The sequence below is a fragment of the Pogona vitticeps genome, chromosome 4, assembly GCF_051106095.1.
Source record: "Pogona vitticeps strain Pit_001003342236 chromosome 4, PviZW2.1, whole genome shotgun sequence".
Taxonomy (NCBI): domain Eukaryota; kingdom Metazoa; phylum Chordata; class Lepidosauria; order Squamata; family Agamidae; genus Pogona; species Pogona vitticeps.
In genome coordinates this window covers 53,528,221-53,541,927 of record NC_135786.1, presented here as the reverse complement: position 1 = coordinate 53,541,927, position 13,707 = coordinate 53,528,221, and the positions used below count along the sequence as shown (strand labels likewise).

General features: G+C 46.0%; 1 protein-coding gene across 1 annotated transcript in view; it reads right to left on the bottom strand.

Moving 5' to 3' along the window:
• The window catches only part of ILRUN (inflammation and lipid regulator with UBA-like and NBR1-like domains), a 58,716-nt gene that overhangs the window by 20,742 nt on the left and 24,267 nt on the right, over positions 1-13,707 (bottom strand). Inside the window, exon 2 of the mRNA XM_020796082.3 lies at positions 9,370-9,524. Coding sequence (XP_020651741.1) covers positions 9,370-9,524 — 155 coding nt within the window. The remainder of the gene's footprint in view (positions 1-9,369; positions 9,525-13,707) is intronic.

Sequence of the window (13,707 nt, the reverse complement as noted above, 5' to 3'; positions counted from 1 at the left end):
GTCTCATGTTCATACTGTACAGAAATAGATGGCAAAAGATTTAAGATCCATATCACTCATAGAATCATAGAAAAGCAAAGTTGGAAGGGGCCTACAAGGCCATCAAGTCCAACCCCCTACTCAATGCAAGAATACAATCAAAGCATATCTGCCAGGTGATTATCTAAGTTTTTCATGAATGCCTCCAATGTTGGAGCACTCACCAACTCCCAAGGTAACTGGTTCCACTCTCGTACTGCTCTAACAGTTAGGAAGTTTTTCCTGATATTCAATTGAAATCTGTCTTCCTGTAACTTGAGCCCATTGTTACGTGTCCTGCACTCTGGGATGATTGATAACAGATCTTGCCCCTCCGCTGTATGACAGCCTTTCAAATATTTGAAAAGTGTTATCATATCACCCCTCAGTCTTCTTTTCTCAAGGCTAAACATGTCCAATTCTTTCAGCCTTTCCTCATAAGGCTTTGTTTCCCGCCCCCTGATCATCCTTGTCGCCCTCCTCTGAACCTGTTCCAATTTGTTAGCATCCTTCTTGAAGTGTGGTGTCCAGAACTGAACACAACACACAAGGTGAGGCCTAACCAGTGCTGAATAGAGGGGGACTAGAACCTCACAGAATTTGGCAACTAGACTTCTATTAATGCAGCCTAATATTGCATTTGCCTTTTTTTTAAAGGCCACATCACACTTGGCTCATATTTAGCTTGTGATCTACGACAATTCCAAGATCCTTCTTGCTTGTAGTTTTGCTGAGCCATATCCCCCATGGTTGTTGTGGGTTTTTAGGGCTCCTTGGCCGTGTTCTGAAGGTTGTTCTTCCTAACGTTTCGCCAGTCTCTGTGGCCGGCATCTTCAGAGGACAGCACTCTGTGCTCTGGTGTAGTTTGGCTTGGGAGTGCAGTATTTATGGCTGTGAGATAGTCTTTTGTCTTTTTCTGTAGATGGGTGATTAGTGTGTATTGTTGTGGGTGTATTGTTGTGCTAAGGAGAAGAGATTATCTGTTCCTGTGGTTGATGGGTGTCATTAGCTGGTCTTTTGTGTGTAGTGATCCCCTGTCCTTGTGGCTGAAACTAAAATAGGAATTGAGCACCTCTGCCTTTTCTTTGTCCTCTGTTATCATTTTCCATCTCCATTCCTGAGCTGTGCCAGTATGTCTGTTTTTTTGCTACTCACTCCATTTCCTGTACATGTCTGTCTTTTTTGGTTTTTAGGCCCTCCCTGAGCTTTTTGTGAAGCCACACTGGCCTTTTTTGCCACTCCCCCCTTTTTGTCTTGTTGGAACTGTCTGTAGTTATGCTTTTAGAATTTCTTTTTTAAAAAGCTCTCACCCTTCTTGGACTCCTTCTCTTGTTAGGATCTGCTGCCATGGGACCTTACTTATCCTTGTTCTGAGATTATTAAAATTGTCTTTTTAAAAATCCAGCAGAAGTGTGTGGCTACACTCTGCTTTCGATTCCTTTGAAATCAAGAATTCTAGAAGGACACGGTCACTCTTGCCTAGAGTTCCCCTTACTGTCACTTCCCTCACCAAGTCATCTCTGTTGGTCAGAATCAAATCAAGGATGGCAAATCCTCTAGTTTCTTTCTCCACTTTTTGTAGGAGAAAATTATCAACCACACAAGCCAGGAATTTCTTGGAAGGGCCATACTTGGCAGAATTTACCTCCCAACATATATCTGGATAACGGAAATCTCATAATTGGTCATCCATTTTGCATCCAAAAACTGTTGTGTAACTCTGGTTCCCACATCTGTGATTGTATCCAAATACCTATGAGAGATGTATCAGCCTACTTCTACTCTATCAAACTTAAGCACAGCTATGGCCATCTTGGGATGACAGTTTATCTGAAGTAGAAAACTACCTTTTTTAAAATTCCAGTTTCTCTACACAAAACTCTTGTGTACAGTAAAAGCAGAAGCAGAGAAGTCCTGCAAACAGAGTTATTTCCCTTGCATCAGATCACATTTCCCTCTCATAATTACATCCCAGTAGATTAGTGCTAATTAGTGAGTGTTCATCTCATTTCATTCCTTCTCCACGTTTCATCATGGCATTATCTCCAGATTTTTTTAAAAAGGGAAATTACTAAAGCACAAGGTCTATTTTAGCTTACGTGTTTTAAGAATCCTTTCCCCCTTTTGAGATTTTCCTCTGATACCGAGAAAAGATGAAACTACATTTTAGAACTGATAACACACTGAGAGAAAGACCAGGCCTCAGAAAAAAAATAACCCTGAAACATTCACGCCTAGCTCAAAAGTATTTATGGCTGACACAGAATAAAAATGTAACTCTTCTTCTCTGCCTATCCACGGTTTTAATGTAACAGATGGCCCACCATTGGAATGCTTGTAGGAGGAAGCCAGCAAGTAACATTCACAAGTGATTCAGAGTATTGAAGGCCATATATCATGGCCCATGAAGAAAACACATAAACATACCAATAGATAGAGAAACGGATACTCTTGTCCCCAGACTTTCAGGTCAAGGAGAGATGGGGGCACAATATGCATATCTACATGTAACCAATAGATTAGCGCAGCTGGCATCAATTACCCAATGAGGGACTGGATACAAAGTTGGGGTACAATTGACCAATAGAATCATAGCATTTTACGGCTCTTTGCCTGTATCATTATAAAATGTATGTACACTATATGTTCGGGGTCTTTTAAGGGAAGTCCCAGGTGACCTTTCTTATTCTTTGCTCTTTAAAATAAAATCAGACCTTTGGTTCAGCTGTTGCGTCTATGCCTGATTCCTTGCCGGAAAACTGAAACCCAAATCTGGCCGGTAACACCTCTGTGGCATGCTTTCTCAACATACCAGAGAAACAATATCCTTCAATCTATGCCTTTATTCTTCTCTTTTAAAGGAATTTGTTTACAATATATGTACAAACCTGAGATTTTATATTTATCCAACTGTTCATGTAATCTACTCCTGCTGCCAACTATATTAACTTTCAGCGTGCATCAAAATCTGTTATACTGTTTCTACAGAAGATCTGATGGAATATTTATGTTGGAGCAAAGCAGACTTGACCACCAGGTCCACTGAAAGAAGGAAAAGGTAAGATGAGGCAGAGGGTTTCCTCCCAGCAGATAGGAGCTCTACCTCCAGAGAGGCTTCAGTTTTCCAATGCTGGTAAAAACAAAAGGCTCCAAAATAGGGTAGACTGAGCCAGTTTTGAATCTGCTGATCCAATGCCACTTTATTGCCTTATGGGGACGTTGAATCAGGTAACTCAACTAAATCAACCTAAAGCTAATAATCCTCATTTCTTTCAGAAAAGGACAAACCCCCATCCTCTCTCATGTAGATGCATGAAACCAAATTTTATAACCAGATTTACATTAAAGTATAAGGTATTTCTGAAACATAATAAAGTTTTATTACTTTTCTAACTCTGAAGCGTTGTCACATCTGCAGCAAAGTATTGTTTTCAGTATGTGACGACTCATATATTTTATATATGTTTTAAATGTTTTTAAATTGTTATTAATTGCTGTCAATGAAGAAGAGACCCACAGTGGATCTAATGGAACAGGAAGGGGGGAGGGTGTTGGAGGGGGCAGCCATTGAGGTGGTGCTGGGTAGGGGAAGGAATGGCGGTGGGGGTAGGACATGCCCGCGTAGGAGAAGAGAGGTTAGATATCTTACATCTATCCCCTCTTCTAGTTCTACCCCCAACCAGATGGTATCAGGCGACCATATCAGCAAACCCTCGAGCCACACGGTGCTGTTGATGAACGCCAGGTCAGTACAACATAAAACTGCCCTCATCCATGATGTAATTCTGGATGAGGGGTCTGACCTGGCGTGCATTACTGAGACCTGGGTGGGAGAGGAGGGTGGTGTTCCCCTCTCCCAGCTATGTCCGCCTGGGTACTCAGTCCAGCACCAGGGTCGCTCAGAGGGTCGGGGAGGGGGAGTTGCTATAGTCTATAGGAGTTCTATCTCCTTGACCAGGCTTCCTGTCCCTTTGAGAGGAGGTCTCGAGGGCCTGTATTGTGTGTTGGGCTCGCGAGACAGGTTAGGGATTCTGTTGGTGTACCGCCCACCCTGCTGCGTACCAACAGTCTCCCTGCCTGAGCTGACAGAGGTAGTCTCGGACCTGATGTTGAGGACTCCCAGGCTGTTGGTGCTGGGGGACTTCAACATCCATGCCGAGGCTGCCTTGACTGGGGCGGCTCAGGACTTCATGGCCACCATGACAACCATGGGGCTGTCTCAATGTGTCATCGGTCCGACGCATGAGAAGGGCCACACCTTGGACCTGGTTTTCTCAACGGGACTGGAAGATGGTGGTTTGGATGTGGAGGGGCTGGTCGTGACCCCATTGTCATGGTCAGACCACTTCCTGGTCAAGTTCAGTCTATTAGCGTCTTCTTCCCTCTGCAAGGGTGGGGGATCTATTAAGATGATCCGCCCTCGGAGACTAATGGATCCAGATGGATTCCTGAATGCTCTGGGGGATTATCCGTCTGATATGGTCGGCGCTCCTGTCGAAGCTCAGGTCACCCTATGGAATAGGGAGATGACCCGGGCAGTTGACACGATTGCGCCTAAGCGTCCTCTCCCTGCTCGCCGAGCCCAGACAGCTCCTTGGTATACTTCTGAACTGCGGGCGATGAAGCGAGAGGGGAGACGGCTGGAGCGCAGGTGGAGGAAATCCCGCTGGGAGTCCGATCGAACACGACTTAGAGCCCATTATCGGGCCTATTTCGTGGCAATACGGCTGGCGAAACGGCAATATTTCTCCAGCCGTATTGCTTCCTCAGAATGTCGTCCAGCAGAGCTGTTTCGGGTGGTCCGGGATCTTCTTCAACCGGGAAATCCGGTGGAGGTCCCGGACTGCTCATCAGCTCGCTGTGATGAGTTTGCTATACATTTTGAGGGAAAAATCGCTCAGATTCGCAGTGGGTTGGACTCCACAGTTACTGCAGAATCAGAGGATGTGTCCAGTGCGCCGTGCTTAGGTCCAGTATTAATGGATGAGTTTCAATTGTTGAGACCTGATGATGTGGACAGGGTGCTTGGATCTGTCCGTTCTACCACCACTCCGCTCGACCCTTGCCCATCCTGGCTAATTGGAAGATCAGCCAGGGGGGTTCGCACCTGGGTCCAGGAGGCCGTGAATGCCTCTCTGAGAGAGGGAGTGGTCCCTACCGCCTTGAAAGAGGCGGTGATTCGACCACTCCTTAAAAAGCCTAACCTGGACCCAAGGCTGGTGGTCAACTACCGACCAGTGGCGAACCTCCCTTATTTGGGCAAGGTGTTGGAGCGGGTTGTGGCCGGGCAACTCCAGGCGCTGCTGGATGAAACGGATTTTCTGGATCCATTTCAATCGGGTTTCAGGCCGGGTTTTGGTACAGAGACTGCCTTGGTCACCCTGTACGATGACCTTTGCCGGGAGAGAGACAGGGGGAGTGTGACCCTGTTGATACTCCTGGACCTCTCAGCGGCTTTCGACACCATCGACCATGGTGTCCTTCTGGATAGGCTGGCTGGGTTGGGAGTTGGGGGCACTGTTTTACAGTGGTTCCGCTCCTTCCTGGCTGACCGTGTCCAGAGGGTGGTGCTGGGGGACAGTTGCTCTGCCCCATGGCAGTTATGTCATGGGGTTCCTCAGGGCTCAATACTGTCCCCCATGCTGTTCAACATCTACATGAAACCGCTGGGAGAGGTCATCAGGAGGTTTGGGCTGAGGAGTCAGCAATATGCTGACGATACTCAGCTCTACCTCTCGTTTTCCACCAATCCAGGTGAGGCAGTTTCTGTGCTGAACTCGTGTCTGGACCTGATAATGGACTGGATGAGGGTTAATAAATTGAAACTCAATCCAGACAAGACGGAAGTGCTGTTAGTGGGTGCTTCGCCGGACAGGCTGGAGGGCCATTTCCCCGCCCTGAATGGGGTTACACTCCCCCTAAGGGACAGGGTCCGCAGCTTGGGGGTGCTCCTGGACCCCAGTCTAACACTGGAAGCCCAGGTGGACTTGGTGGCCAGGGGCGCCTTCCTTCAGCTGCGGAAATTATACCAGCTACAGCCCTACCTGGACGAGCAGAGTCTCATGACAGTCACACATGCACTGGTAACATCCCGCATAGATTACTGCAATGCGCTTTACGTGGGGCTGCCTTTGAAGACGGTCCGGCGATTGCAACTGGTCCAGAATCGAGCTGCGCGGCTGGTGAGTGGTGCAGCTGCCACGGAACATATCAAGCCGATTATGTATAAGTTACATTGGCTACCAGTTGCTGCCCGGGCCCAATTCAAAGTGCTTGTTTTGACATATAAAGCCCTAAACGGCTTGGGCCCTGGATACCTGAAGGACCGCCTCCTTCCATATGAACCTACCCGGCAGTTAAGATCTAGCCAGGGGGCCCTTTTGAAAGAGCCGTCCCTTAAGGAGGTAAGAGGGACGGCTTGTAGACAAAGGGCCTTTTCGGCAGCTGCCCCCAGACTATGGAATGCCCTCCCGACTGAGATTCGTCTGGCGCCGACGCTGATGACATTTCGGCGCCAGGTCAAAACCTTCCTGTTCCAGAAGGCTTTTAATTGAAATTATATTAGCTGTGGGTCTGATGGCAATTTTAATTGTATTTTAATTGTATTTTAATTATTTTATCTTTTGCTATATTGAATTTTAATTATTGTAAGCCGCCCAGAGACCTCTGGGTAGTTTGGGCGGCATATAAATTGAATAAATAAAATAAATAAATAAATAAATAAATAAATAAAAATGTTTGAAAAATCATAATATATCCAGACACATCCCAGAACTCTCAAACTACTTAGTACTGTCAGAGTGAAATCTACATGCACACAGATATTCAAAGCACAAAAAACAAACATTAGCTAGTGTTAGAGAAGAGCTGCACTTAATGATGACACGTCTCACATGAATTGGGCAGTATATAAAATCAATGAAATTAAATTGAATGGAAAGAAAGCAAGTTTGGGAAAATGCCCAGGCCTCTTGGGTTCAACTTATGGAAGGGAGGCTGACAGAGGCAACATGTCCCTGCTGGTCCTCCTCAATCTCTCAGCAGCTTCTCATACCACTGACAATGGTATCTTCCTGGGGAGGCTCTTGGAGTTAGGGAATTAGTGGTATGTCTTTGTCCTGGCTCCAGTCCTTCCTCAAGGACCATCCCCAGAGGGTGCAACTTGGGAAGATGGTCTCCTCCCCTTGGACTCTCAATTGTGGAATTCCTCAGGGATCAATCATCTATCTGATGTTATTTAATATCTATGTGAGGCCCCTGGGGCAGGTCAACAGAAGATTTGGAGTTCTGTGTCACCAATATGCGAATGACGCCCAACTCTCTCTTTCCATCCTTCTGCAACGGATGCTGTGCAATGAGTACTTTCTGGCACTGCACTGGGGTGGATGGGGGAATAAGAGACCGAGACTGAATCTGGACAAGATAGAGGTCCTTTGGGTGGGTGTCCCTGCTGTCTGCAGATTGGGTGCCCCCCTTTACTTTGGAGAGATTACTCTCTCTGGTAAGAATGAGGTGCGCAGTTTGGGCATCCTACTAGATCCTGCACTGTCAATGGACATCCAGATAGCCTCTGTGATCCAGTCTGCCTATTTTCACCTCAAGCGGATTGCTCAGCTGCACCTCTACCTTGACACCAGGTCCCTCATCACTCTCACACTGGTAGTCTCAAGAGAAGGCTAGTATAATGCTCTCTATATGGGGCTACCCATCAGACTGAAACAAAAACTTCAGCAGGTCCATAACATGGCAGCCAGACTCCTGAAATGGAGCTAATAGATACCAACATATCTCTCTGATTTTGGCTGCCTTACACTGGTCACCTGTCCACTTCCATCCCAACTTCAAGGTGATAGTTTAACCTAAAAGCTCTAAATGGTTTAGAACCTCAATATCTGACAGAATGCCTATTCCAACCGGGACTGCCCATCCTACCTGCACATCCTAGGCAGGATGACTGAGGATGCTGACACCAAGAGAGGCCCAGAAAGAGTAAACAAGAAATGGGGCCTTTTCGGCAGCTGCTCCTTGGCTATGGAATCAACTGCCATCTACTATTTGCCTGGCCCCTTCACCAGGGACTTTTAAGAAACAACTAAAAACCTGATTATTCTGGTAGGCTTTTCAAATTATGTCATCCATGGAGCCCATTGAAACAGAAGCCAATGATTACCACCACTCTCAATGTTTAGGTGTTTTAGAATGCATTTTATATTGTCTGATATTGTTATGTTTTATTTTAGAATTTATTTGTATTTTATGATTTTGTTTGTGCTATTTTTGTACTGTGAACTGCTCAGAGTGGCTGTTGGTCAGATGGGTGGTATATAAATTGAACAAACAAATAAATAACTTTGGACCAGCTCAGATGTAACATACCATGGTTTGTTCTTACATTAAGAAGGCTTTTGTGATTTGTTCTCCTGCCTCTTACCAAGTAAGAATACTTTGGACAGGTCACAAAAACGAAGAAAGTGAACCTACTGAAAATCAAAGGGGGGGGGGAGGAGGCAAAAGCCAATTTGCATCAATTCCAGCTGCTTAAGTAAGGCAATATGTGGATTTATCTCTGGTATCATATCTGATATCAAGCATAAAAATTGTTAAAGGTGCTAGGTAGAGGAATCCACTAGACTGATCCCGTTAGCCAGTCAAAAGTCATGGTGATAAAAATCATCACTTCCCCTCATTCAGGATTAGGATGAGCCTAATTCTAACCGATTAATTCAGAGTAGCTCCAAGGCACACCATATGAGACTATGGATGGACCCTGGCCTAAACTATCCCCAAGCTCAGAAAGCACAGGCATTAATTTGCCTATGTCACATTACACCATGCAAGAAGGTATCTGAAATGCTGCACAGCTATTATGAGAAGGGCAAGAGATCACCTGAGCATCAGAAGAAGTGCCAGGCAGGGAATCATTGTGCTTTCTACTAAGCTTGCGGTGGCACAGAAATCAAAGATGTTCTCATCAAGTATGGAACAGTAAGTCCTTCTTATTCCTACCTTTGACACTGTACTGAGTGTTATAGGAAAACTTTTGTTCTGAAAACAGATAAAAATATCCTTCTGCGTGACCAACTGACTTTAAATACATATTCTTCTAAATCAGTGGTTCTCAGCCTTTAGTGTTCCAGATGTTTTAGACTCCAGCTCCAAGAATTCCTGACTAGTGGGCACATTGGCTAAAACTTCTAAAAGTCCTAACACAGAGAACACCATCGCTCTTAATCATTTCTCAAAAAAGAATGCTGCTGCTAAAAACAAATTAATTTTACATAATGATGGGGGGAAGAGAATCGGAAACCAGTATGAAGACAAAAACCATGAAGATGCCCCCCCCCCATGTACCTGTATTTTGTATCCGCCACGTTTTTGTAAACTGGGTATCCGGAGGGATGGACTCTCCTTCTCCTATGGTCACATCCTCTACAAACGACATGGAGGGTACATTGATGTTTGGACTCTCAAAATCATAATAAGCTCCAATGGCTGCCTGTAAATTCCTGGAAGGAGAAGAAAACTATTGTTCATTTACATTGCTGTAATGGAATAAACTAAACTCTTCATGAGATACGTATCTATGTGCCATATTTAAATGAGATAGTATTATCACTCAGGTCCCAATATTACCTCAAAACTGAAGTGATTTCATTTGCTCAGGTGCAATTATAGAACCTACTTCTTTCAGAAAACGTAGTTCTCTAGAATGCGTATGTGAGACTAGTCTTGTTTTTCTACTGGGGAGTGGGGGCTTTCCACCTCTCCAAGAGTACCGGGACTGTGGATTGGGGCAGTGCCACAAATGACGCCCTAAAAGCCACACATGTGGTCATGGATGGCTAGGAATTAAAGGAGGGGAGCAACGTACCCTCTAATTTTCAGCCCCACTGGGTGGGACTCCACCTCCCTCTCTCTATCGCAACTCTGCCCCCCACACACTGGGTTCCACTGTGACCAGCATCTAGCAGGACTGCTGCACAGAGAAAGACAACTGTGCGCAGGGAGGCAGAGACGTGCACACACATGCACCCAGCTTAGACGGAACCTTGGAGGAGAGTGAGGAAGAGAAGGAGAACTGCTGGGCATATGCTGAAGACTGGGAGGTGTTCGAGGCCCGGAGGTGCTGCTGACATTGGAGTGCTCCATTGATGGATGGGAGATGATCTATCACAAAGATCTCAAAATTGGCCATTGGGAGGAATTCTTTGTTAGAGGAGGAAGCCTGAGTGTGCCAGGATGAAGTTGGACAGTGGGAAATGAAAGGGCTAGAAAACTAGTGCACAGTGCGCCACTGTCAGAAGAAGCAAAACGGGTGAATAGCCTTACCGCCAGATTACTTTGAGTAGTATCTCTCTCGCTAGCCAGACAGTCCTCCTCCCATCCAACTTTCATCTATTCTCTGCCAACCGGGTGAGCCCTCCTGTGTCTGCACAGACCATACATATGGACCCACGGCTGCAGCTGGTGACCACCCAGCAGCAGCTGCAAAAGCTGCAAGGGCTGCTGCAGACGTGCATTCAGCACCCTTGCTGTGGCACACCTGAGGTATTTTCTTGAGCTGGCTGAGGAGGCAAGGATATCCTCTACCCCACAATAAGGACTATAGAGAACTGTTTCCCATGAACAGAGCTGTTTGGGAGAATGTAAACTCCCTGGCAGCCATAGAGACATTTGAGTACCTTGTTAAAGTCATGTTGGCCTTGTTTCAGTTCAAGCCATTACAATAAACGAGCCTGTTCCTGCTCATAGTTCTGGTGTCTCAATGGAGGGGGGTGCGGGTGCTACTCACAAAATATATGCATGGCCCTGGACCCTATTATAAACTTTTTTTAAATGAACAGTCTTCAGCTTCTGGCTATGCTATAATTTGCAGCATAAATTTCAACCTAGACAAGTTAACTCTACTGTTGCCTGAATGTAACTCTCAACAACAGAAAATACTGAACTTCTTGCAAGCTGAATTGTCTGGTAAATTTTAGAATACAAAGAAAAATATAATATTAGGTAGAATAGATTTTTTTTATATATAAAGATGAGGGAAAGAAGAACTCATTAAATAACAAGGTGCTGTTGTGTAACAGGTAGACAACTGGCCCCTTGCTAATTATCTGCAATTCGCTGCCACAATTTATGTGTTTTCACTTATTCAAGAGTAAATTTTTAACAGGATTCTGACTACTATTAACAGTCCAAGAGACAGTTGAACTATAAAATCAGGACAGTCCTCCTGAAAGTATATAGGATATAGCTATGAAAAACAGCACAGGATCAGGTAAAAAAAAAACCATGAAGCTCAAACAAAGTATTATTTATTTTATTTATTTATTAGATGTATAACCTGTCCATCTAGACCAAAGGTCTACTCCGGGTGGCATTACAAATTTAAAAACAGTTAAACCAATAAACATGCAATAAATCCAAGAGGGTGAATTTAAGATACAGCAGGAGGGAAAGCCTGCCCAAATAGCCAAGACTTGAGTTTACTTCTGAAGACACCCAGAGAGGGAGCCAGGCGGATGTCCACGGGCAAGTTGTTCCAGAGGCGAGGGGCCACTACCGAGAAGGCCCAGTTCCTCATTCTTTCCTTCCGGACCTCCCTCGGCGTTAGGCCCCTCAGCCGCCCAGCCTGGCTGGAATGAGTGACTCTGGCAGAACTGGGTGGGAGAAGGCGCTCTGTCAGATATCGAGGTCCTAAACCGTTTAGGGCTTTATATATAATCGTAAGAACTTTGAAATCAATGCAGAAACGAATGGGCAGCCAATGCAAGGCGGCCAGCATGGGGGAAATATGTTGGTACCTTTTCACCCCTGTAAGAAGTCCGGCCACTGCATTTTGTACCATCTGAAGTTTCCGCGTCAAGTGCATTACAGCAGTCTAATCTTGAGACTACGAGCACATGGACCAAAGTGGTGAGCCCCCCCCACATCAAGATAGGGCAATCCGCCAGAGGTAGAAATGTGTGGAACAGACCACTTATGACACACGGGTCTTCATGGTGAGCACTGGGTCCAGATGTACACCCAAGCCGCAAACCTCACTCTTGGTGATAAGAGTCACCCCCCCCAAAGGAAAGGGAGTTTCCCAGACCATTGATGTCTGGGGCACCCACCCGAAGGACCTCTGTCTTGCCCAGATTCAGCCTCAGTCCATTCACCTGCATCCATTGCTGAACAGCCCCCAGGCAGTGCTCAAGGGATGAGACAGCATCCACTGTTGTTGGAAAAAAGGAGATGTAGAGCTGAGTATCATCAGCATACTGATGACATGAAGCCTCGTATCCCCTGATGACCCCTCCCAGCGGCCTCATATAGACGTTAAACAGCATTGGATAATCAAGCCCTGCGGAACCCCATAGTTGAGGCTCCACGGGGCCGAGAAACTCTCTCCAATCTGCACTCTCTGGGGACGGTCCTCCAAGAAGGAACGGAGCCAGACAAGAGCCTAGCCACCAATTCCCAACTCAGAGAGCCTCCCCAGGAGAATACCGTGGTCGACAGCATCAAAGGTGACTGAGACTGAGAAGGACCAGCAGAGACATTTTGCCCGTCAGCCTCCCTCAGCAGGTAATCAAACAGGGCGACCACTGCTGTTTCTGTGCCATGGCACGGCCTGAAGCCCAACTGAAATGGATCCAGGGCACTGGTTTCCTCCAGAAGAGCCTGCAGCTGATTGGCCACCACCCTCTCAACTACCTTGCAGAGGAAAGAAACACTGGTGACAGGCCTATAATTACCAATATTGTCGACCACCAAGCTCAGTTTCTTCTTAATGGGCCTAATGAGTGTCTCCTTGAGGGCAAAGGGAACCTTGCCCTTCTGGAGAGACCCATTAATTATTGCCATAGTCCATTCAGATGTTATAGGCCTGGCTGCTCTGATTAGCCAGGCTGGGCAAGGGAGGTGGTGGCACAACAGCAGTCAAGCACTTTGTCCACCATGTCTGACATCACAGGTTGAAAGTGGTTAAGTCTCATCAGGCAAGATGGAGTGCTGGACGTCTCAGCTCGATCCACTGTTTTCAAATAGGGGGCAAGATCCCGGCGGATGGCCTCAATTTTTTATTTTAAAAAGGCTGCAAATTGGTCAGGTGATATGTTAATGGGAGGCCAGTCACTATGATCAACTGTGGATAGATCATGAACTATACGGAAAAGTTCCGCCTGCTGTTTGGAGGCTTTGCTTATCCGGGCAGCAAAGTAAGATTGGCTAGCAGCCTTCACCTTAGATTGGTAGAGGTTAGTCACGATCCTGACAGCTATTTGATTACAGTGGACCCTTGACTTACAGATGGCTTGACTTACAGACTTTTTGAGTTACAGACTTCTCTGGCCGCAAAATTTAGGTTTGACTTGCAGACTGAGATTTGACTTACAGACCAGAAAAAAACCAAAATGGAACAAAAACGGCCTGTTACGGGATTAATCGGTTTTCAATGCACTGTAGGTCAATGGAGACTTGACTTACAGATTTTTGACTTGAGAACCGCCTTCCAATACGGATTAAGTTCTCAAGTCAAGACCCCACTGTACTTTCCATCAGGTTCCGCCTCCATATGCACTCTAGCCTTCTCCTATTTCACTTCATTGATCACAGCTCTGAATTAAATCAGGGTGAAAGGTGATCTCTGTGCTGGAGAGGGCGTTTAGGTGTGATCGTGTCAACAGCCCTGGTGGTGGTGGTGGCCAG